The 26998-nt window shown below is 31.9% G+C and overlaps 2 protein-coding genes and 1 pseudogene across 2 annotated transcripts; 2 read left to right on the forward strand and 1 right to left on the reverse strand.

The window, feature by feature from the left end:
• The first annotated feature begins 4893 nt into the window (after positions 1-4893).
• Positions 4894-6627, forward strand: LOC141686988 (UDP-glycosyltransferase 90A1-like). The gene has a single exon (XM_074492119.1). The coding sequence runs from the start codon at positions 5036-5038 to the stop codon at positions 6449-6451; it is 1416 nt and encodes a 471-aa protein (XP_074348220.1). The 5' UTR covers positions 4894-5035; the 3' UTR covers positions 6452-6627.
• Positions 6628-8708: 2081 nt separating this feature from the next.
• LOC141682745 (UDP-glycosyltransferase 90A1-like) lies at positions 8709-10361 on the forward strand (annotated as a pseudogene).
• Positions 10362-18569: 8208 nt separating this feature from the next.
• On the reverse strand, positions 18570-22338 carry LOC141686723 (uncharacterized). The gene is made up of 7 exons (XM_074491771.1): positions 21890-22338; positions 21473-21743; positions 21320-21407; positions 20182-20306; positions 19808-20028; positions 18985-19689; positions 18570-18910 (listed from the first exon to the last, which is right to left on the reverse strand). The coding sequence occupies exons 3-6, from the start codon at positions 21394-21396 to the stop codon at positions 19591-19593; spliced, it is 522 nt and encodes a 173-aa protein (XP_074347872.1). The 5' UTR covers positions 21397-21407; positions 21473-21743; positions 21890-22338; the 3' UTR covers positions 18570-18910; positions 18985-19590.
• Positions 22339-26998: the final 4660 nt, after the last annotated feature.

Consider the following 26998-nt stretch of genomic DNA (forward strand, 5'->3'; position numbering starts at 1 on the left):
ATTAACAATAATTAATGAATTTTATTATATTTTGTAAATCTTGCGAATTGTTTAAATTTCATAAAAATATATATATAAATTTAAATATATTAGAAAGTTATATGGATCGAATAGATTGAAATAAATATCGGTTCAGTCCGGTTCTTTCAATAAAAATTTCGGTACAAACCGAATAAATAAAATAATAAATACTTTAATTTTTATATTATATATATTTTTTATATATATCTTAAAATTTTAATTATAATTTTTAATTGTATTTATACACTATTAGACCTATCTATATTTTATTACTTTAATAATATTTTAGATTTTATAATTTTAGATTTAATGTTTAACTAAAGAAATCAAAAAATTCAGTCCATTCAATTAAAACCGGACCCAAAATTTTTATAATATATATATTTTTTACATATATCTTAAAATTTTAATTATATTTTTTAATTGTATTTATACACTATTAGACCTATCTATATTTTATTACTTTAATAATATTTTAGATTTTATAATTTTAGATTTAATGTTTAACTAAACAAATCAAAAAATTCAGTCCATTCAATTAAAACCGGACCCAAAATTTTTATAATATATATATTTTTTACATATATCTTAAAATTTTAATTATATTTTTTAATTGTATTTATACACTATTAGACCTATCTATATTTTATTACTTTAATAATATTTTAGATTTTATAATTTTAGATTTAATGTTTAACTAAAGAAATCAAAAAATTCAGTCCATTCAATTAAAACCGGACCCAAAAAATTATTTTGATTCAATCAGTATGATCATTAACAAAATATTTATCGATTCGATTCGGTTTTGAATCGAACTCCATAATGATCGACCCTAGTTCGATCATTTGCATATTTTGTTAGTTCCACAAAGCCCATTCTAGATGTTATGTCATTTTCAAAAAGATTTTTATTCATATACAGAAGTCCCGTCAGTTAGCGGGCTAGTGCAAAAGATACTTTTGAATAATAAATCAAAATATGTTTAAAATATAAGAACTACTGCATTACAATTTACCTCTGTTATAAAAATCGGCCGATTTTTCAAAAATCGTCGATAAATCGCTCAAAAATCAGTCAAAAATATTTGTCTGATTTAACCGATTTCCGATAAATCGCCGATTAATCATCCGATTTTTTAAAAATTGTCCGATAAATCGTAAATCGATACCTCAACCGAATAATTCCGATTTCCGAAATCTGTAACTGCAATTTACACGTTTATAAATTTTTAACCTTTTCTTTTTGGCAATAATTCATGAAACAGGAAGATCTGCAAATCGTCAAACAATCAGTTGAAACTGATACATTGATGGAGCTACCTTGATTCGATCGCATTAACGTAATACTTCCTATTACTCCCTCGGTCCAGCCATTTGTATACAAATGATTTGCGCACGGAGGACAAGAAACATATTAAAATAATATTAATTTTGATAAAATAGTGGAATGAGAGAGAACAAAAAAAATGTAATTTAATGAGAAAAGGTATAAAGTTGTATAAAGTGGTGGGACCTATCAATATTTAATGAATAAAGTGAGTGTAGCGGGGAAAATAGTGGATGTAGTTAAATTTTATATTATAAAAATTTTATTATTTTGGGTAAGTTTTAAAATGTATAGAATTGAATGGGACATCCCAAAAAGGAAAGTGTATAGAAATGAATAAGACAGAGGGAATAATTTTGACGCTTTGACCATTCATACATACACGTGCATTAATCATGTGGTTAGAATTAAAATATTAGTATAATTTTCTTTTTATGAATTAAAATTTTGATAGTATATTTTAATTTATAAAAAAATGAATAAATACATACTCCCTTCATCAGAAATTGTATGAGGCGCTTTTACTTACACGTTTTTTAAGAAATTTATGATAAAATTTAGGGCTCTGCAAAAAATCGAATAAAAAACAAAACCGATCAGAAAGCGGTAAAATTCGCAAAAAACCGATCTGCAAAAATTCGAACCAATTCGAAACCGAAAAATTTAAAAACCGATCCGTAAAAATCCGAACCAATCCGAAACCGAAAAGTTTAAAAACCGATCCGATGATAATTTTCTGGTTCCGATTTTATGTACAAATCGATCCGAGAAAAATCAAACCGAACCGATTATTTGAATAAATAAATATATATCTATATATATATTTAGAATTAACAAAAATATGTATTTATATATATGACATCAAATTAATTAACATCTAATTAATAGATGGCAAAAGGTTCTATCCTGGTCTGAAGTAGTTAGTCCATGACTAAGATTAATACTCATGTTATTAACTTAACAGGCACTATCCTGCACCAATTCGTAATAATTAAGGATAGATTAGATGGTCACATGGTAAAGAATATGTAAATTATGCTTTCGATTAATTAAAAGCTAATTTTATATATTTATATAGAGTTAGGTTTCATGAAGAACACTTTAATTGGTAAACACTTGAGAACAGTTCACTTTTCTTATATTTTTTTTATCACTTATTTAAAATGTATATGTTATGTTAATTAAAATAAAAATTTGTAGACAGATAAAAAAAATATGAGAAATTTTTTAGAAACATATACATATGTTATGCACAAATCACAGAACACTATACTTATAAATTTAATATTTTATAGTAACCATTACAATATTTATTAAAATTTTGACGTGTTATGTAAAATTAAAATTTATTTATAACAATTTTTGATGTAACTCAAGAAAAAAAATGATTTTTTTTTGGGAACACATAAAACATAATTACAGAATATAATAATTTTTCGAGAAAGTAGTTCTTATTTGAGCCTAATCCTATTTATATAATGGCTATTTGATTTTTTTAATCACATAATATCTGTAATCTTGTATGTTACCTTGGCAAGTTTTTAAAGGTGACACAGCAGAAATTGCATAAGTTATTAGGATTGAGCAAAACCGAACCGAAACCGAAAAACCGAATCGAACCGTATAATTTCGGTTCAATTTGGTTTGAGTTTTTTCAAAAAAATTGGTTAATCCGGTTTTTCGGTTTAAACCGAAATAATATCGGTTAGGTTCGGTTTGTCAAAAAAATATTTCGGTTTAACCGAATTAACCGAATTATCCATACATATATTTTTTAATTAAATTATATATATAATATAGTAATTAAATAAGAGTGCAGGAAATTAACTTTTGTGTTTGTATTTGTGAATAACTGAATCATAGAACACATTAAGTAGTCACTACAGTTTGTAAACAAAAATTTAATGGTCGTGACCGAATTCAATTCTCATATTTTTAATTTTAAAATAACAATTTTGTTTTAATTTCCTTTTTATTAAGCTGCGTAAATTATCTTGTTTTTAAAAAAAAAATAATTTTGAAGTGACTATAAGAACTAATGTGCAACTTTATTTGTGTTGCAAAAATAATTTTTTAAAATATTTCGGTTTTCATAAACCGAACCGAATTAACCGAAATAATTCGGTTCGGTTTTCGGTTCGGTTTATGTGTCAAATCGGTTCAGTTCGGTTACAAAAAATTTATCAATTCGGTTTTCGGTTAATTTGGTTCGACCGAACCGACCGAATGCTCAGCCTTATAAATTATCACATGGCAGGAGTGAAGTAAAGTCCAACTCAAATTGAAAAAGTCCGGTGCTGCGGACAAATCCAACAGTGATCCAAATATTTAAATTTGAGATAGATTATTCAACAGTGATCTAAATTTGGATCAATCTAAATTTGGATCATTTAATTTATTATAAAATAATAGTTTTGTTATTTGTAGTTTATGAGGTTTTAAATTAATTTTTGATTTTTTAATTATATAATTAATAATAGAATATAATTAATGGTTAACAAAATTTATTTTTAAACTAAAACTTAAAATAATGAGAAAACATAATTTTATTAAAATTTAAATAGAAGTACATTGAAGAGTCAGAAGTGACGGATTCAGAAATTGAGAATATTCCAATCGATAAATATACTCGATTCCAAGAATTTCTGAACCGCTTTACAAAAATTAAAAAAATAAAGAGACACATATTGCACTTAGAGATACATTAGTTAAACATTTGTGGGAACAATATACTAATTCAGAAAATTAATGTGTGTCAATAATATTTTGTATGTTAGTTATTGCAATGAATGTGATTTTCGTGAATTAAGTGCACAATTTTAATATTTTTATGTATATTAATTTTTTTTGATTTAATTAATTTATGAAATGTTATATATATTGTTAATAATTATTAAATGATAAATTTAAAATTAAATTGCTTAAAATAATATTTATATATTATTATATGTAAAAAAATATAATTTAGATCAAATATGTGGATCACACTGTTGGAGTTCGTGAGAAATTTGAATCAGTATTTGAATCAGTTGGTGATCCAAATTTGGATTTTTGAATTACAACTATTGGAGATTGCCTAAGTGAACGGTTATTCTCTCGTTATTTAGTGATTAAAAAAATATAAGAAGAATGAGTATTTGTACACGATGCCTGGATATTGTGCAACACATTTTTTTAACCGGTTTTGCAACTGAAACCAAACCCATATAAACTGATCCGGAGTTTTTAAAACTGAAACGGATCTGATGGGTCGGTTGCGGTTTTTAATTTTAAAAACCGAAAATTTCCAGTTCCGGTTCCAGTTTAATCTGAAAACTGAATCGATATGAGGTTTGCTCCCCTAGTAAAATCAATATGGATTAAAAAATATATTAGAAATTAAAGTAAATGATTTATATATAAATGTGTTGTTGAAAGAATTTTAAATAAATACTATAAAGTAGAGGTGCATTAAGTCGAGAAAAGTAAAGTGGTTCATGTAAAATACAAAGGGGAAATGTCGGCTATACTAACAGAGGCTAAATACGTGTGCTGAAAACATGAAATATTAAAAAAGAGAGGGATTAAAAAATTTCCAACATGATAAACCAACTACATATACAAGTTTAATTAATTTCGACAAGTAGCCTTGCTAGAAACAATATTGAAGCAAACATAGCAGAGAGAACAGGAAAAACATTGTAGAAAAATGGAGTATGATGATGACTCCGGTTCCTCATCAACAACACATGTTGTTCTTTTCCCGTTCATGGCAAAAGGCCATACCATTCCTCTTCTTCAGCTAGCCCGTCTCATCCTTGCCCGCGGCGCAGCCGTTACTATCTTCACCACCCCTGCAAACCATCTCTTCATTTCCACCAACACTGCAGCCTCGATCATTACCTTACCATTCCCCAAAAACATACATGGCATTCCTGAAGGCGTCGAGAGCACCGACAAACTCCCGTCTATGTCACTCTTTGTACCGTTTGTCACTTGCACCAAATTAATGAAACCACATTTTGAAGAAGCCTTAGGAGGTTTAGCTGATGTAACTTTTATGGTCACCGACGGTTTTTTAGGCTGGACACTTGACTCTGCCAATAAATTTGGAATCCCCCGGCTGGCAACTTATGGTTTTAATGCTTTCGCTACCGCTATACATCGATCTCTAGAAGCCTGTAGAGTACTCTTTGAGGTCCAATCAGATGATGAATTGTTTGATGTTCCAGATTTTCCATGGATTAAACTCACAAGAAATGATTTCAATTCGCCTATGAAAGATCCAGAACCAGAAGGTCCTCACTTTGAGTTTCTCAAGGAGATGCTCACTGCGACTAGTAATAGCTACGGCCTTATAGTAAACAGTTTCTATGAGCTGGAGCCCAAGTTCATTGAATACTTGAATAGTAAAAGTCAGCCAAAAGCATGGTCTATTGGACCTCTTTGTTTTGCACAACCACCAAAAACTACGATAACCAGCCAAAAGACTCCTTATTTGAAGTGGCTTGATGAGAAATTAGAGAATGGTAGAAGCTCAGTCCTTTATGTGGCGTTTGGATCGCAGGCAGATATATCGAAAGAGCAGCTTCACGAAATTAAGAAAGGGCTGGAAAATTCAGGAGTAAATTTTCTGTGGGTGGTGGGGAATAATGGAAAAGAAGTGGATAATGAGTTTGAAAGAAGAGTAAAGGGTAGAGGACTAGTGGTGAGAGACTGGGTTGATCAGATGGCGATATTAAAACATGAAAGTGTAAAGGGCTTTCTGAGTCACTGCGGTTGGAACTCAGTGTTGGAGAGTATTTGTGCAAAGGTACCGATATTGGGGTGGCCAATGATGGCAGAGCAGCCACTGAATACGAGGATGGTGGTAGAGGAGATAAAGATCGGGTTAAGGGTGGAAACATGTGATGGAACAGTGAGAGGGTTTGTTAAGTGGGAAGGATTAGACAAGATGGTGAAGGAATTAATGGAGGGGGAGTTGGGGAAGGTGGTAAGGAAAAATGTGGAGGAAATTGGGGATGCCGCTGCTAAGGCTGTACTTGAAGAAGGGGGATCATCTTCGAAGACTTTAGATGATCTCATCGAGGACATCCATGCATTCAGGAAGAAGAAATCTGTGTGAGACTATCACACGTCAGGCATTAAATTTATGTATTAAGCTATGTTTTTATTCAATAACACTTGTAGCTAGTTTGAAATGAATCCAGTGCCACTCAGAGGCCAGAGGCAGATCTAGCAGGGTCAGAAGTCCAAGTAATATCTTTCTTTTCACGTAATTGGAGTAAAATTGTGTTTTGATTCCCTATATCTTAGGTAATCGTTATTTTCTTATAAATTAGGGAACTAAAACAGAGAACTCCACTGGGGTTGCTCTATGATTAACTAACCATTTCCAACTTGCCGTCCTAGTCTCAGACAAAAGAAGGGTAATCAAAGGCAGATCAATCTAATCATTCTGCTTTTAGGATTAACACAAACCTTCAATATCAAGAGAGCTAGCTGTATCCGACAAGTGTATTCAGTGTGTGTCGTGATAAGTAGATTCATGGCGGTAGAGGTACTGACAGTGCACAATGTAGGTAAGACGGTCAAGTGTGTGAGTGTATTCGTTGTTTAATATTAGCAGATTCCTCGCTCTAGAGGAACTGACAGTGCACAATGTAGGTAAGGCAGTCGAGTGTGTAAGTTTATTCGTTGTGCAATACTATTTGGTGAGAGCAGAGCAGTGACTTGTAAGGTGGGCTACTAGACTTACACACATCAGAGCAGGGCAGGGCAAAGACGGTTGATCCGCCGCTGAATGGCCTGTATGCAGTAAAATCTTTGTTGCAATTTGCTGACATCATTTCCGTCTGTGTCCAGGTTTTTTTTAAGTAACAAGTATGATAGTATGACCTAGCATAATTTTATGAAAGCCACGCTATAAATCAATATGATTCTAGCCTCTAGCCTATGTAGATTTAATTTTCCTTGTGTAAAATATGAAGTCTATAAATCAATGTGACAAAGGGAAGACTAATTTGCAGTACTCAAACACAATTCTTTCCTAAAAAAATATAGGCTTCAGACCACCTGAACCAACTCAAATACTTGGCATCAGGGCTTTCCAAAACAGTTACAGTGGCAAGTAAACCCACGACATTCTATTGCCCAAAGAGTTTAACTGCTGAAGGTAGAGCCTGGGACAAGCGGAATTAAGTGTCCCTTTGGATCATGCGATTTTAATTCGGTTAATCGGAATCGGAATAGGGATGGGATTGCAATATAAAAATATATTATAATTTCATTCCAATTTCCGGTTGAAATAACACAATCTCAATAATCCCCCGATAGATTTTAACCCAGATTTTGATTGTCTATAACCAGTATTGTCAAAATAATTTTAACCGTAAAATCATATATTTTAAAAAGTAAGCGATTAAGATATATCACATTCACATCAGAAGAAGATGTCTAAATAGGTGATCTCTAAACTATAAGTGTTAAGAGCTTGGAGGGGAATTGAAATGGTCAAAGATCAAAATTAAAAAGTATTAATATTTAGCAAACCCCCTGATATCGCCAATATTTAACCATTTGTATAAAATTCTCCTTTCCAATGACACATTACCCTTACCAAAATATTTAGCCAATCCTATAATATTGACAACATTTGTAACATAATATATCACAAAGTGAAATTCCACGCAATCTTCTACCATATTAACACAATATATTCTATTTATCACAGATTAAAATGATAATTTTATAGCATTTTTAAAATATGGGTTTGTCTAGTGTGTGCCCATGGACACCTGTTAAACACTAAAACTTATAAAGTTTGGTGTGTTTTGATTGGTATAGTTGTTATAAATACAGGGGGTCCATCATTATTAAGAAATGTTGGTCAATCAAAATAACCCAAAATTACACAAGTTTGTAGTTAATGTATGCTCACGGGCGCATCACGGGAAAAATCTTTAAAATATAGCCAACAAACTTCATTGTTGACCGGTACCTAAGGGTCTTACATAAAATATTAGCAGTATTGGTGATGCTCACACACTTGATAGTTTTGCAAGTAAACATAAAAAAAGGAGGGTAATCAGATTAAAAATTGTATGGGGGAGGTTGAGTGGCCGACAAAAAAACTGATGAAATTAAAGGACTATAACAACATCATCAGCAAAAGCAATTAATAAACTGTTGAAGGTGTGGAGCATTAGAAACACGTTTTCAAGGCACGTGTCCCTCGAAAACAGTCCTAACTTGCCTGTTTAAATGCAAATCCCCAACTGTCTACCAGACTCACCCCCATATGTAGTAATTACAAGAGTCCCGCAGACACTGACATTTGATAAGGATATGCATGTCCGGCCCTAGCTACGTTAATACCACCACCACAGTGTGCTTGCGTCACAAACTAACTACATATACACGTTTACTTATTTCTAAGAACTTCTTAGCCCACTAGATAAACAAAAAAGGATGGCAAATGTTGTTGACTCTACTAATTCCTCATCAACAACACATGTTGTTCTTTTCCCCTTCATGTCCAAAGCCCATACCCTTCCTCTTCTTCAACTGGCCCGCCTCTTCCTTGCCCGTGGCGTAACCGTTACTATCATGGCATTCCTGAAGGCGTTGAGAGCACGGACAAACTCCCCTCCATGTCACTCTTTGTACCATTTCTCACTTGCACCATATTAATGAAACCACAGTTTGAAGAAGCATTAGGGGGTTTATCTAATGCTACTTTTATGATCACCAACAGCTTCCTATGCTCGGCCAATAAATTTGGAATTCCACGGCTGGCAATTTATGGTATGAATGCTTTCTCTAATGCTATGTATCAATCTGTAGTACACAGTGGATTGCTCTTCGAGGTCGACTCAGATGATGAATTGTTTGAAGTTTCAGATTTTCCCTGGATTACACTAACAAGAAATGATTTTGATTCACCAATAAAACAGCGCAAACAAGAAGGTCCTTACTCTGAGTTTATCAAGGACATGGTCATTGCTACTAGTAAAAGCTACGGCCTTGTAATAAACAGTTTCTATGAGCTGGAGCCGAAATGCATAGAATATTTACAGCCAAAAGCATGGTCCATTGGACCTCTTTGTTTGGCAGAACCACCAAAAACTATGACAACCAGCCAAAAGCCTTATTATTTGAAGTGGCTCGATGATAAATTAGACTTAGAGAATGGTAGAAGCTCAGTCCTTTATGTAGCCTTTGGGTCGCAGGCAGAGATATATCGGAACAGGAGCTTCACGAAATTAAAACTGGGCTGGAAAGATCGGGAGTCAATTTTCTGTGGGTGGTAGGGAAAAATGGAAAAGAAGTGGACAATGAGTTCGAAAGAAGAGTAAAGGATAGAGGACTGGTAGTGAGAGACTGGGTTGATCAGATGGCGATACTAAAACATGAAAGTGTAAAAGGCTTTCTGAGTCACTGCGGTTGGAACTCAGTATTACAAAGTATTTGTGCAAAAGTACCGATACTGGGATGGCCAATGATGGCAGAGCAACCACTGAATGTGAGGATGGTGGTAGAGGAGATAAAGGTCGGGTTAAGGGTGGAAACATGTGATGGAACGGTGAGAGGGTTTGTTAAGTGGGAAGGCTTGGCCAAGATGGTGAAGGAATTAATGGAGGGGGAGATGGGGAAGGTGGTAAGGAAAAATGTGGAGGAAATCGGCAAAGTCGCTGCTAAGGTTGTACTTGAAGAAAGTGGATCATCTTGGAAGACTTTAAATGATCTCATCGAGGACATCCATGCATTCAGAAGGAAGAAATCTATGTGAAAGTGTCACACAGCAAGCATACTATTTCTTGCCTTTATATATGTATTAAGTTATCTTTTCATATTGGCATTCATAGTAAGTTCGGAATGAATCTAGCGCCAACTGCCACCAGAGCCCAGAGGCAGATGTAGCAGGAATGAATCTAGTGCCAACTGCCACCAGATGTAGCAGGGTCAGAAGTCATAATATATCTCTTTTTCATGTAATTGGCAGACACATCTCTGTCTTTTCATATATAATAGTATTTTTTTTTCAAAATACTAATTAAATATTGTTTTTAAAAAATAGAAAATAAATATAAGAAATATCATTAGAGTAATATAGTGTTTTGATTCCCTATATTTAGGTAATCATTATTTTACTATAAATTTAGGGAAACTGAAACAGAGAACTCTACTGGAGTTGATCTTCCTCTTAGAGAGTTTCTCTCAATCCTGCTGAATGGGACAATTAACTAACAATTGACAACTTGTCGTCCTAGTCTCAGACAAGAGAAATGTAATATAAGGCAGATCAGTCTAATCATTCTGCTTTTGGAACTAACACAAACCTTCAATATCAAGAAAGCTAATTGTATACGACAAATGTATTAAATGGGTGATAAGTAGATCCATGGCTGTACAGGTACCGACAGTGCACAATGTAGGTAAGACGGTCAAGTGTGTAAGTGATTTTCGTTATGTAATATTAGCAGATTCCTCGCTCTAGAGGCACTAGCAGTTCAAAATAAGTCAAAAAAAAAATGATCGACATGGGATAACTGAGAAAATATATCTGTATGACAAGAAATTAGATGAACAATCCAAACAAAACCAGTCAAACCTCACATCCAATAAATGCCATGTTTTTCCTATTTGAAATTTTTTAGCATGCTAAGCATAGCTCAAAATGTCATTTTTCACATAGTAAAAACTTCAGACTATAAATTATTTTGTTCATAACATCAAATATGATTAGTTGCATGCTCCATTACAAGATGTCACAGTGCCAACGAACACATAGATTCAAGAATATATCTTTAAACATCTTAAAGGGAAATGCTATGACATTACATACACAAGTTTATGCTCACTCTAGTCAACTCTTCACGTTGTTGCTCTCCAGTTCCCTCCTCAGCTGCAGAGAGAAGTCATCGCTGACATCATCATCATCCCAATCATCTTCCCATTGTTGTGTTGCTTCTTTTCCTTCTTTTTCATCCCACTCTGCCAAAAACAATAAAATAAGCCATTAAATAAATGGACGAGCCAAGGAACTTCTCACTGCTTTCCGGTACTCCACAGGTACCACCAATTGGTGTCTATTTTACAATTTCTTCTCTACAGCACAAGAGACAACCTTGATTTTTAATCGACAGAATATTATCTGATTATCGTTAAAATAACATTTTCTGTTAATCTCAACATGATGCTATCTGAATCTAGCATTTTCAACAACTAATCCCAATCAAACTACCTAAATATGCAGCGAAAATCAACTCCTTGAATAGCCTCTATATATACCAAATAAATACGAAGTCAAAGTGTAAAATTCGAAGAGACTACAACACAGATGATACTACAAAACTGTAGGAATCCAACTTGTTGATGTAATACTTTAATGAGTATTCCAAAATACCCGAAACATTAAATAAGGGTGAATTACGAAGCACAACAGGTGATTACGTAAGCATCTAGCAGAATTAAGTAAGCTTTCAGGGAAAAAAAATATTGTTGCAATGTCTAGATACTTCTATTTATAAAACAATATTACGATTAGATAAAAGAGTTACAAAACGATAGTCAATATTTAAATTAATTTCATTTTACATAGAGATTCCAATATGATCAATCATAATGGAAAATCTATGATTTATACTTAAACAACACCAAAACAATGATGTTAAAAATGTTAATAATGTGCCCCATACACAAATATTTATGACATTGCAAAAAGGACCCTAATGCAATACCAAAAGCTAGTTTCAGATCTGCACAGATATCAACAAGGTCAGCGCATAGCAAGACTGCAGTCCCAGAAGTTTTACCATTATAGGATTAACAAAAATATTATAAAAAATCACAAACTAATCACTTATTTTCCAAAATTTTACTTGGTCCAAAGATTTTGATTTCATAATAAAAATAAAAAAGTGACTTCATACAATTTCTTTATTATAATAAAATACAACTCAACAGAATAATAATAATAATAATAATAATAATAATAATAATAATAATAATAATAATAATAATAATAATAATAATAATAATATGAATAAACATGTAAATTCGGAGGTTAACTAACATATAAAACAACTCTGCAATTAATTGTAAATTAACTAGTGAGAAATAATTGCACAATAACATTAACTATAATACTAGAGTTTAGAGTACTAGCACGAATTTCTATGGAAATAACTAGAGTTCGGTAAATTTCATGCCTCAAATCTGAGATATATATAATCTAGAACCACTATAAAATACAATATCATTTATGGCATTTTTCTAGTTCAGCGACATGCCATAAAATGCTTATTTTGAAGTAACTTCCATACAATAAGTTTAGAGAACGAGATTGGGAATTTATATCTCTTAGACGTTACACTATCGTTCTACATCCTCTCATGACATCTACACTATTGTCCTACATCCTCTCATGACATCTAAAACAAAAGTAATGTACATATTTACAATAGGGAAATAGTTCGGTCATATATTAATATTTGTTGTTCTTCGCATCCAACAACAAACAAATGACTCAATATCCTCTCATGACATCTAAAACAAAAGTAATGTCTATAATCTATATACAGGGAAAGCAATTAACATTCTAAAAACGCGTAAATAAACTAAAAAAAATTCTCTAAACTTAAAAGCATAAAACAAACACAAAATTAAATGTGTAGAGTAAAAAATCACCTTCATTAATCTCAAACTCCTCGAACTCATCATCATCTTCGAACAAATCGATCTTAGGTTCTTCAGTGGCTACCTTACTATCCTTCTCCATCTTAATCTAACAACACAGACATAATCAAAAAGTTTACAATTGATCACAAACCCATGCTAACATAAAATCAATACTTAGGCAGTTAATTCAGGTTAATATAAAGTATAGATACAAGTAAATATGTAAATACGAAAAGGAAAATGATGACTTACGATTGTGATGAATACAAGGTCAAAGAAGCACTGCTTTGTTACGCTTCAGATCTCAGTTTGCTTGATGTGCTCAACAACCCTCAAAACTGCCGTGACTTTCTTTTCTATATTTTTACAATTTAAAACTGTATTATTTTTAAATTAATTATTCCAACATTAATATATCATCTCTTCTTTATATAATAGGACAACAAGCTGATAATATTTATGAGATTAAAAATTCTTATTAAAAAGACTAAACTACCCAATGTGATTTGTGGGAATCGAACTCGAGATATTTCATTCACCTATACAAACTCATACAACTACATCATATTGCCACATTGTCACATATGATTTTTCTCATACACATAATATGTAAGTGTGCTAAATTAATATTTTATTTAACTTTAAAGATAGTTAATTCAATTCGGCCAAAAAAAAGAAAGTTACTTGAATATTTGTATAGTTAATTTTAAAATATTGAATTCCAGATATTAAGTTAGGTATAGTACATAAATGGATTATTTTCTTATTTATTAATCATTTTTTAGTTTGAAAATATATCTCATATATTTTTAACACATTTTTTATTATAAAAAGAAATTAAAATGTACATATATTATATTTAAAAAAATATTGAAAATAGAATAGCTTATATTTAAATAATCTATATTGATATTACATATTTAGATAAATTTGAATTATAATGAGTCAATGTATTTTAGTTTATTTCGAATTTGAAATCAGAACTTGGCCCATTGTTCAAAAAATACTCCAAATTTGACTAGATGACTTGGCCAAAAAATATCGTCACATTTTACGTTTAGTAAATTTAAATTACAAGTTCAGCGAGAATATCTTACCAATAATGTGAAATTTTTTAATATCTTGTGTTAATATAAATTAAAGTATCTGAGGTCTTTATATGATCAAGTCAATTGATTATTTGTATTAAAATTACCAACTTCACCGGTAGCGTATTATTATTTTTGGAATTTGTCCCGATTTTAAGAATATTCGAAATTTGATATGAGATCTCACGGGATTTGTTAAAACTACGATGATATATTAAATCGATTTATTTTTCATTTTCAACTTTAAAAAAACTAGATTTTTAAAAAGAATTCTTTTAGAGAAATATTCATTGATCAAGATAATATTGTACATATATTTTAAATTATTTTAATATTTTGAATTATTCCAGTAAAAGTTATATATGTACTATATTGTAGCATTTGATTCAATATATTTTATATTATTTAAAGAAAAAATATATATTGTTCAATAATTTGAAGTAATTAACCAGTTCAACTGATATTTATAAAACTTTATCGAATTGAAAAATATTTAATTTCACGAGAATAGTATACAATGTTATCAAATTATTATATGAAGAAATATTAGAGTCGTAATGAAAGAAACTTAAAAACGGTTTAAATAACGATATAATTACAAATTTTCCTTCAAATTCTTGAAAAAATCATGAATATTAATAATAAGTCTTAAAAATATATAATTTACTTTTATGTTACAACCATGATAGATACTCGGTTGTGTAAAAAATAGATATGAATTGTTTGTCACTGATAATGTGAATACCATATATAAATTATAGCAATTTATTTATTACATAAATTTAATTTTTGAATAATAATAAATGCATGTTATTTAAGTAATTAATTGTCTCACTAGATGTTAATAATGATTATACATGTACATAAATAAGATATTTAACATATAAATAATTGAAGTCGTCATAATTTACTAAGAAATATCCATACGATAATTTAAATGCCAACATACACACAACTTAATCTTACTTTGTTAACAGTAGTGTAAATAAAAAATTAACATTTTCCCATAGATACATATGTTGAATTTCAAAAACTAATATTTTTCTTTAAAACCAACTTTTATATTAATAGTAATGTAAATTTTACATTATTGTATATTATGATTTCAAGTCATTCTAACATCACTTATGCATTTATTATCTTTTTAAATTGAGTAAGTTAATTTTAAGTTAATAGTGAATTCAGTAATAATATAGACCAGTACATATAATTTATTTACATAAAATTCAAAATTTGTTGTCAACTCTGTATTCAACATATATGTTAATTTTTACTTTTTTCTTTGTAAACATACTAACGGCATTTTACAGATTAAGTTTAATCGTTTCGTTATAAACGTACACTGAGTACCATGTTTATATTCATTCATTAAATACAAATTATAGTACCATGTTTATATTCATTCATTAAATACAAATTATATAACACAGACAAGAACATATATATATTTTTCTTAATGAGATATATTAGAAACGTTATGTAATTTGATAATGTCTTGTACACATTGATAAACAATCAATTTGTATTTGATGTACGTCACACATTGTATAACATTTACAAATAAGAAAATAACTAAGAGTAACTCCAACAACCACCTTATTGCATGTTCATTATAATAACTAGCCTAATAGCCCGTGCAAGGCACAGGCCATTTTCTAGTCGGGTTCTGAGAAGTTGTTTTTTGTAAAGGCCTATGTACCGTATGAGAGTTTGTCATTTCACTACAGCAATTGGTTGTTGTCTAGAAGTTGTTAATGTTACAAAGCGTACATGATTACAGCAGGTTGTTAAGTTGCGCAAAGTGTCCCTTCAAAATAGAAGAATGTTTTATTTTTGTATATATCCAATATATTTGTAAATTTGTAGCTATGTTGTTTTATGCAAGTTTATAGAAGTTATATTTTGATGTAGCACATTAAAAAATTATATTATATTTTATGAAAATTCTAAATATAAAAATTTATTACATCCTCCCCTTTTTTGTTTCGGTTAGACTTCTTGCAATAACAGTTACACGAATTTATTTACTTTATTGATGCGTTAATCGATGAAAATGTCTTTAGACACCTTGGATACTGTGTATTCCTTACATCCTTGAATAATATCGTATGGTGTGATCTCAAGATGAAAGGCACAATGTTTCCCGATGATGTCCTTGACGGCCGAAGGGATTGTCGTCATCTGGTTTATGTGTATAAGGAAGATTTGAAATATTATTAGCAGTAAAAAACTTTTTGTATGTGCAATTAATAGTTCTATTACTACCTTGTGATGGTTGCCCTTTAAATTTTGTATAGTAAGACCTGTAAGATGCTCCACTTCGTTGTTGAATAATGTTATGGTTGTAGTACCAGTTTCATCCTCTATTCGAGCCACAATCTTGAACCTGCAAGGTAAATTTGGCTTGTTTGCATTAAATATTTATTAATAGATGAGAGGTTGTGTAATGTCAAGATTATATGTAATAATCTTAAAACAAAATATTGTTTTGGAAGAAATTATAAGTCTTCAAAGATGAATAGTGTAGTGGCTTGTGTTGATGTTGTTTAGGTAATGTACAGAATGTTATACATAACGTAGGTGAGTTATGTGTTGATATACTTTAAAATAAATTGTTATCGTTGTGCCAGCGACTCTTCGCCACAAGCTAAACAATAGTATATTTGTAACAGCCCACACTTCCGGACTATTAGTTCTAAATCGAAAACTAAAAATAAAATATATTATTACTCGATAATTCTAATAGATCACGAAATTCAAAGCAGCGGTCAAACTCAATAATCAAAATCATAAAAATAGAGACGCAGCTCCACAAATCCGATAATAATTGTCTAACAGATAATTAAATTTATTCTCTAAAAACAAAATCTTTATTCTAATTCAAATAGCACAAAACGAAGCAGCACAGATCTCCTCATAGTTCTCATTCCTTAATTTTAATATGCCCCAAATTCCGAACCTGAAATGTTAAAAGGGGTGAGCTACACAGCTCAGCAAGTACAAATTGACTATCTCTTAAACAGAAAAACAATGGGTGTTTTAATAAAATGATTTTTCTCAAACAATAATAATTTTGTAAAACAATTTGTTAAGTAGATCCAACCCAAGTTTTATATTTTAAAATTCAGAATTTAAAACAGAACAGAGCAGATTTTATAACAGATCAGAACAAAATAAAATAGAACAAAACGATAATTCTAATAAATACCACAGTCTTGATCTATGGCCACACTTTGCCAGTAGCCGGCATCTAATTCTTATTCTTATTCTTTATACCACACTTTGCCAGTGGTCGGCATCTAAAGTTCAATAATTACGCGCCCTTAATAGGTATCTAAAGTTGCACACTTGTGCGCCTACTAAGGGTATCTAAGGCTAGTTCCGGAACTATAGCGTAAATTACGAACGGGTTCGAAAACGTAGAGACTGGGTTCTAAAATTCACAAATACTTATATCTTATAATTTCGAAATCAAAATTCTTATATCTTATACGAAATTAAAAACAGAACTGAAATATATTTTCCGAAAAATAAAAGTAAGTCAAAAGTACTTACCTCAAAGCCTGACCAGATCTGAATTTACTCTTTTTGACCCTCTAAACGATATTTTCTTGAAAAACACGAAACACGAAATCTGAAGATAACGAAAAGACCTTTCTGAAAAGTCCAGAATCACTGAATTCTGACTTACGATGAATTTTCTACGAATTTTACAAGACAGCTGATTTTTGCTGAGAAAGTCCTACGAATTTTAATGATAAAAACAAGGAATACGAATATGGTGTATTTATAACGATACAAAACCCTATATCTCAACTAGGAAATAATAATATTTCCTCCTAAAGATTTACAACCTCTCCAAGTAAATTCCATAAATAAAATATTTGATACACACAATTACCTAAACTAAAAAAATTTCGATTTTCTAAATTATTCTTACACTTATTTCCACAAATAACAAATCTTTTCACAAATCAACTACCTTGCACAAAATGTTTTCAGAATATTCTAATTTTAAAATATTTATCTAGACAAATTAATATCTAATTTCTAATAAATAAATTAAAAATAAAATTACGAATTTTACAATATTCCATCCATTTCTTGAAGGGCACGAGCATAAGTTGGGCAGCAGTTGTAATACCATCCAAGGCCGTCTAGAATATCTACAATTTTAGCGTGGCAGATGCAACGGACAACCTGTGTTTTAATTATGTAAAACCATTTTGAAAAGGGTGGAATTTCGATAACTTTCATTTATTTTAGAAGGGTAATTGAAGGAGGTTGGGTGAATTTCAAGATTGCGTGTTTACCAGCGTGCCAGCTGGAATGACCGTTTGAAGAATAAAACTTATCGTTGACTGCTGGTACTGGTCTCCATTTGCCGGTTGTAATTCGCCGAGCATTATAGAAGGTTTTGTATCACAGTTCTTTATGATTGAAAGGTACTAAAGTATTAATAGTAATGCCATATTTATTGAAATCCAAATCGATGTCTGTTAGAATGAAGTAAACAAAATGCATTGCTTAATATCTTTGATAGCGTAATATTGAATTGGTCTAGCAGCATATATGGTTTATTTCGAACTCCGTAGATATTAAAATCTTCAAGCAGTCTTCTGCCTCTTCTTCACGTTTTCAACCGTACCATGATCTGGTGTTTTGTCAGCAGCAGGTGGAATCTCTAAGACGCGGGTGACAGTATATTCCTCGCAGCCGTGGTTTATATTGTAGGTAGTAACCTTAATCTGGAAAGCACATGTTTTTCCAACAATATTTTTGACAACGACATGAGGTGTTGTCATGCTTGTATTCTGCAATCAATGAATTTGTTATTAGCAATTGTGGAAATGGGGTCCCTTTTAATACAAGTTTGAGGGTTGGTTACCTCGTCAAAGTCGGCCATGACTTTCTGTAGAGGAACGCCAATTAGTTGTTCTGCTTCCTTGTTGAAGAGTGTTAAAGTTGTTGTTCCTGTGTAATCCTCAACGCTAACCACAACCCTATAACTATAGTTGGAATAATCATAGTGAATTAGCAAGTAAGCTTTCCCTTAAGTTGTACTGGAATGATAGAGGAAGACAAAATGAAGTAAATAAATTTGATATACCTATGAACACGATCATTTCGATTACTATATCGAAGGTACTTAGTTGAATATATGTTTAAAATCATGCTTGAAAGGAGTATGTTTGTATTATATCACAATGTTCATATAGATGTCCGGGAACGCAATACTTTGGATTAAGAGCTTAAAATCTTTGGATCATTTTTAATATTTTCAAGTCTTGGTTTAAGAGACAGTATTTTTTTTCAGTTTTTATCTGGTTCCATGTTGCCCGGTGTGTAAAATTGTTCTAAATAGTGTATCTTGAAAGAATTATCTGGTCAGGACTGTCATTTTTATAAATTGTGGTGTGTATTGTGTATGAGGAGCAGTTATCGTTGTGTAATGGGAGTTGCATCTTCAGTGCAGCTATTACAGCGATAAGTATCATCCAGAGGCACGAGCACATGTGGAGCAGCAGTTATAGTACCACCCATTCCCATTTAGCACACCGGTAATTTTCCCCTGTAAGAGGCAACGTATAAGCTGCACAAGAAACAGTAGTATATGAGTGATACGTGTGTTGTTCTCCCATTTAGTTTGTTTTATGAGTGGCAGAAATTGGTCTGTGAATGTAGAGAGGCCTTTGGCATGTTATCGTTACATTGTTGCCGGGGGGAATTTGGAGATCCAAGATAGATTGAATGGGTAGTTCTAGCACAGTTTTGTCATCCATGGTTACAAACTGCTTTATTGTTGGCGGACAAAGTGAGCCGATGTCTTTCCCAGCATTTGTTGCAACCTTATCCTTTAACTCAAGTAGAGGTGGGTATTTAATGTTGAAGTAAGTCTTTGTTGCATCCGTGCTGGACAGTGATGCATTATCTGCATAAAAATTAAAATGGAAGTGCTATTTGTGGGTTATTGAACCTTTTGAAAAAGCTTTTAGCCGGCATTATATGCTAGGTGGTGCACAAACAGTGTAGTGCATTGTAGTAAAAGTAAAAAAATATAGGATTATATTGTGATGTTGCATACCAGAATTTTTTTTTGCTAATAGTCCAGTAATGACAATAAACATCGCAGAATCTTTGATCTCCGTGAGCGAGGTATGGAGTTGGATTGCCCGTTCTTCCCAAAGGGTGACAATAATCTTTTCATGCCTACAATACAAAAAATTGTGTCATATTATGGCAAAAGTAAGGCGTCAAGTAGAATGCTATGAGAAAAATTGGTATGCGCCATTTACTTTTTCTGGCAAGGAATTTTCGAATTACGTCAAATACAGGTCATATGTGGTGCCAACTATATTTGTACTAATTTCGGGGAGACTAATGCTACCTCCCCATGGCTACTGTAGCAATATAGATGGCTCATGTGAACGGAAAAGTCTCATTAATATCCCAAAAAAGAGAAAGTTCATTCGGTTGAAATATTTTCTTTTCAGAGGCAGTTAAAACCCGACTGATGTTAACACTTGTAATTGTGCAACTTGTGAGGCACAATGTATGAGTTACCGGAGGTATGTTTGGTTTTCATTCAAGTATAATGGTTGTGGTTATTGTGTATTATAGTTGTACAGGGCGGTACATGGAAGTTAGCAGATTTTGGATTGGATAAATTTATAAAGGAAGAGCAAGAAAACTTTGTCAATATATCCATAATTGAAGGTCCCGGTGTGATGTCTTGTACCAGAGTAAATAATATTCGTATAGCGACATACACGAACAATATCGAACACAGCCTGTTTTTTAATTCAGTTAAGCCGGCTTTTTAATCAACAAACTTGTTTATCTTGGTTTAAGAACACAATGTGCAAGCTCTCGGGTTCATTCTCATCTATTAGCAAGTATGTCATGGTTGATTATTTAAAAGAACTCAAGGAATATATCTGAAAACTGATCCCAACTTAATACACACGGACATGTAGCTGGGACTATCTGGCCTCTTAATTTTTCATCGGAAGGTTACTATTTTGAAGATGCAGTGGTGTTAGTAAAACTTATGGCCAAAGGGGTTTCCCTAATAATAGTTTAAATCTCTGAGCATAAGTTGTCCGTAAATGAAACTTTTGGGAAGAAACATCAAACATATTTGTTTATAAAATGTAGACAATCGGTGGCCTCTGAAATACCTAAGTCCCTGGAGCTTATTACGGAGGATTAGTGTGACTTACTTTTCATTTATCACGACAATATCCAATTTTTCAGCCCCATTTGATCTCTTTTCCATTTGCCCATAGCTAACCACCATACCGAGTACATCTGATAGCGCAAATGATTAGGCATTATATACGGTTTATATATAATTTGTGTGCTTAACCTTTTACCTATGAGACATTTATGTTGCCCAACCAAGCGCTTCACGTTGTCAAACGGCTGGAGCTCAAATTTGTATACCGGGATTACACCCGTGTCTGGTATTTCCTGGATCTTAGTCTTGTAGAAGAAATTAATGGCAAGATCTCTATCAACACTCCTATATAGCGTTGGTCCTGGTACTACTTTGAAGTGTGATATGCTGCAAACACTTTGTTCCTTAAGTAGCGGCGGGTATACATGCTTTTGATTGTTGTGAACTATCGCGAGAATATGATTTTCCTGTAAAAGTTATAATGGTGGAATGAGATGGGTGATAAGATTGTAAAATATACAGAGTATTTAACAGTAAATGTTTAGGTGCCATAGTCATGTGGCGTGGATTGTGTCAAAGATAAGGCAATCAAACAGATATAAGTCAGCCGTACCTCTTCGTCTAGGAGAATGACGTTTGTGTGTAGCAGCGTGTTTGTTTTCTTGTTAATGGCTTCCCGGTGCGGCCAACGCGAACATGAATTGCCTGACCTTCTTTGTTAGACGATAAAGCATTTATCATAGTGCTCTGAGGCATGATGTACTCTGTGAATTAGAGAGTATAGATATAAGAAGTTTTGATAACCAAGAAAGGCTTATATAACACTATTGTGAACATATAGTGAAGGGCTTTCAACTCATTTATATCTAATCTTGGAGGCTACGTATAGCAATTAAATATACCCAGAACCTGAGCCTTATTAGATGCTAATGTATAAATGAGGGGGTTACCCCTCTCTCTGTTTTTTCTTCACTATTTACTCTCCCTTTAATTTTTTTTTTACTGCCATGTATGATTTTATAAATTTTGATTTTTTTAAGAAGAAGAAATAATTAGTTATTAGTATCTTGTTTAGTGGAATGAAAAAATTTATTGTATTATACATTGATCATGGCAATTTGTTTGCCTCGCTACAATGTTAGTCTCACGGCTACCCTAATTGGCAATAAATCCGGGAGGAAACATGCAAATTTATTTATAAATTGGATAGCATATCTGGTGAGGTGACTTTTCTGTGGTTTTGGAATGGTTATAATTTTAATGTTTTTATAAGTTATTTGTTATTAGTTTCCTATACTTGTAAATGAAAAGCTGAAACTTTCTGAAAAAGGTAGATGTATCACTGATTACAAACGAACCAGGCGGAGAGCTTGATACATACCAATCTAGCTGCCACTACAACATGATGAACAGGTACTGCTGGACACTAGTAAAGCCCAAATCTCCAAATGCCTTAATATTTATCATTTTTGTAACTTCGCGAAGGTAGAATGTTGTGTAACAGTAGCCTATTTTACACTATCTTTAAAGGGTGCGAGAAGAAGTGTGCTGCCGCAAACACAGGTTACTTCGACAGAATTTGGAATAATAGTTAGGCTTTATACGCAAATTTATGATGATCATTTTTATGTCCCTGTTTTTTGTTCTTTTCACTTAGTCAGGGTCTCCATGCTATACTATAAGTTTAAAAACGGAAGTTGTATTTAGAGACTGAATTACACGTTGATATCTGATGTAACAGTGCTGATAATATTGACTCTAAAACATCTTAAATTAAAAGCCCGCTCCTAGCAATATTGACACCGGGTTTATTAGTTTCCAATACTTGGAAGTTTTGAGGAGTTATAGCTGAAAATTCAACATCAATATCATTGGCCTCCATGGACATTGTCCTATCAGTCTTTTTGAGCAGTACCGTTAACATTGTCTGCCGGTTTAGAAGGACGTGCCAAACGAATTTTTAGAATATTTCGGCGCGCTGGCAGTTGCAAATCGGTAATCCATTTATCTAGCAAAATTTTGGCTTCTCGGATATCTTGTTGGTTTCCAAGGAAGAGGTTGCGCAGTGTCAGCAAGCCCGTAAGCCTTGCTTCCTTCAGTTTGTTGGTTTGGTCATCGAGCATTTTCACCTGAACCTTGTAACGGTCAATTTCTTTCTCTAAGGTTGTATTTGTTGCCTGCTGCTTCTTGAACTGGTTGTACAAAGTTATATTTTGTTCTTGTTTTTCTCTGTACTGGTGCCAATTTTTTTTAGACAACCTATGATAGTGATTTATTCGTTTGTGGTACCAATCCCTATCAGCTCTTTTCATTGGGCCTGTTGATCTTGTCATCACCGGTGAAGGATTGTTGTGTATACTCTCAGATGAGTACGGAGCCGTGTTAAAATCTTGTGCGGAAAGGATATGTCTCGGTGTAGCCATACTCTGTAAAATCAATATAGAAACGTTAGGAAAGTAGATATGAAAACAAGCTTTACGCTGAATTAAATAAATATGCAATCGTTGGTGAGGCTGGTTTAAACATGTTGAGTTCCTATATAAATGATTTTATCAGCCCTGCATCCACCTCGGGTATAGCAGTATATATCAAGTAGAAATATGTTGTTATGGACACTGGCTGTTTGTGAAGGTATTTATAGTACAGCAGATTAGGAAGATTCATGGATTTACAACGTCCCTGTACGTTCATAAGAGAATTCGTAAAACGGATGATATAATGAGGCTTTTAATGAGTTATATTATGATGTCCTAATTGTTTCCTTATATAATATTTAAAATAACATCCTATTAAAAATTTCTTTTATCATGTCTCAGCGACCGTTTGTTTGTAGTCGGCAAGGATGGTTAAATTAATACAAAACAAAAAGGAATGCAAATTCATTGATCTTTGTAGAAATTAAGATTTGCATAAGTCCCTCTTTAAAAGTGGTAGCTAAAGTGGCCAAATTGTAAGAACATATATCAAAGTTATATGTAAATTTCATTTGCCGTGTATATTATTATTTATTATTTTATAAATGAGCAGAGAAGGAGATTTTAAATAAATATATTGCTAGTGGCAAAAATTAATATAAAAATTTATCACAAAATGATATGTGGTATGGTTAATGTCACAGTTTAAAACGATTTAATTAGTGCTTTTGATTTAATTGCAGGAGGGTCCATTTTAATGTGTTCGATAAAACTTGACAAGGAGTGCAAGATTAGAATTTTGACCTGAACTATACAAAGAGTTTATTTTTCAGTGTTTTAAGATTTTTACGTTAATCGTTAGTATTTTTCCAATTTTTTCTAACACGTTGTCTCAAAATAAAACGAATAAATATTATTGTATATGAGTCGTGTAAACCAGTTATTAAAGGGATGGTTTTAATCTACCAGTGTGTTAAAATAATAGGTGTACTTGGAATAAGTTGGTATATAATGGACGTGTCGTTGTTAACATGATCAATTCATACACCAATACTACCACAAAAAAATAAATTTATTATCCCAGTGGTGGATTTTATTAAGGAAATTCATACATCAATTTTTGAAACAGGCCTAAAGAAAATTTAACAAACAAGATGTAAAGAAATAATCTCATGCATCCCCTCCATTGTCATACCCATGTGGGTTTATTAAATGTGTAGCCGAGAGACTGTGAAAAAATGCTTATCTGTGGAGATTAAAGCGGGAGGGCTCCCGAACGAATCAGGTCATCAAGTAAATTCTTACCATCTTCAAACTGAGCTTCGTCTCTGCTGAAGCATCGTTGCAGCATTAGTAATTCACGGAGCCGATCCTGTTCTATATGAGCCTTCAATTCTTTGAGTTCCTGTACCGCATTCTTATAATGTTCTGCCTCTTCTTCCAGAGAAGCGGTTTTAAGTTGCTCCTCCTTACATTGTTTTAACAAGATTTTATTTTTAAACTCATATCGTTTCTGCATGTGCCAATTCTTCCTGGCCTCAGTATAAAAGTGGCCAGACTATAGATAGTACCAATCTCTGTCCACTTGAACTTTTTGTTCTAGCGGTAAGGTAATGGAAGGACTAGACTGAAGTGGACTAACGATGCTGTCAGAGGAGTTGTTTTTGGAGCCAAATTCATCAGGCTGGACGTGTCTTGCCATTATCTAGATGAGTTAAAAAATAAGTCTAATAGGTACACATAATATAATTATAAAAGTAAGATTTTTAAAAGTTAAGTACGCATTTGATAAGACGATAATAAACTTGTTTGGACAACAACATCGTGTGCTTATAGTGAATAACTGATCATACCTTGCTGAATGCTGATAGACTTGAACTTACAAATAATTGAGAAATTTATAATGAGCTTTTTAAGTTTTTAAAGTAGACTATGTCAAACAGGGGATCAACGATTGAAGTTAAGCAATATTTTTCTTGATTATACATATCGAAATCATTTATTTGATGGATATTGTAATCTTGAATATTTTCATTGTTACCTTCTGTATATGCCTTTCGATACGCCTTGATATGTCATGAGTTTCAGTATCATATTGTACACAATATGAGAGCAATTCCTAGATGGAAGTGAGGGGTGAATGAGTGATACAGTCGTAAATATTGAAACAACAATCTCTGCTCTGATTACTAATTAACTACGGGCTAAAAAATTTCATTTGACTGATTTATAAACTTTTTTTTTCTAGGGCTCAAAAATGGCATAAGTTATTATATATTTAAAGTTTTTGATCAAAGTTGTTAAAATTATGATTATGAGGTATAAGTTAAGTGTTTATAATCTTTTTGGTAATATTTTCCTTTTGTTAGTGAGTAAAGTTATTATAAATAACGTAAAGTGAGTTTAATTGTGATTGTACTCTATACTCTTTCATTTTATCCGTAGCTTATTTTTCCGCTCATATCTCAAATATTATTGACTTTAAAGTAAAAATTATTATTATTATTTAAATAGAATTTTAAGTTATATATTTTTTTGAGAAAAGGATAATTTAAAAAGTTACTATTTTAAATATACGGTTGAAGCAATTAGAGATGAGTGCAGTTAAAAGGAAACAGTTGAGTATAATTTTGATTGGAGTTTGTGCATATAGTATAAATTTATGGACATATATAGTATTTATAGGATCTAAACTTGAAATAAAAAAAATTAAAAATGATTTAAATAACGATATAATTACAATTTCCCTTCGAATTCTTGAAAAAAGTCATAAATATCAATAATAAGTCTTTACGATATAAATTTACTTTTATGTTACAATCATGATTGATACTCGATTGGCTAAAAAATATATATAAATTGTTTGTCAGTTATATTATTGGTGTCTTGTAAGTTGTATTAAAGGTGGGCGTTAAAACCCAGAGTGATGCCTACGTTAAAATTTTAAGAGTCTTTATTTTCATTAAAAAGCTATAGTTACAGGTTGTGTAACTGACGTGCATAAAAATAATTATAAATGTTGTACATAAATAGTTTTATCTTGCTTATATATATATAGTTCCACAGATTCTATCATTAGATAAGCACTCAACCCAATCAAGAAAAAGGTCATCTCAAGTGTTTCTATTATTTACTTTTAAAGATGATGAGGTCTAACAGTTACACTTTCCAGACCTTGCCAACTGCTATAATAGTGAGTATAATGCACCGAGTTGTATTAACAGGTTGCTTTGAAGATTTTTATAATTGTTTTATTGCCTGGTCACATGTACATAGTCCAATAGAAATCGTTGTGTTGTTAAGAGAAT

The sequence above is a fragment of the Apium graveolens genome, chromosome 9 (assembly GCF_009905375.1).
Source record: "Apium graveolens cultivar Ventura chromosome 9, ASM990537v1, whole genome shotgun sequence".
In the NCBI taxonomy this organism is placed as follows: Eukaryota; Viridiplantae; Streptophyta; class Magnoliopsida; order Apiales; family Apiaceae; genus Apium; species Apium graveolens.

Coding starts and splice junctions, on each gene's coding strand:
- LOC141686988 (XM_074492119.1), top strand. CDS start 5,036: ATGGAGTATGATGATGACTCCGGTTCCTCATCAACAACACATGTTGTT.
- LOC141686723 (XM_074491771.1), bottom strand. CDS start 21,396: ATGGTGGTTAGCTATGGGCAAATGGAAAAGAGATCAAATGGGGCTGAA. Junction 20,029..20,181: donor ATTAGCAAAAAAAAATTCTG/GTATGCAACATC, acceptor ATTTTTATGCAG/ATAATGCATCACTGTCCAGC. Junction 19,690..19,807: donor AAATTCCCCCCGGCAACAAT/GTAACGATAACA, acceptor TTTCTTGTGCAG/CTTATACGTTGCCTCTTACA.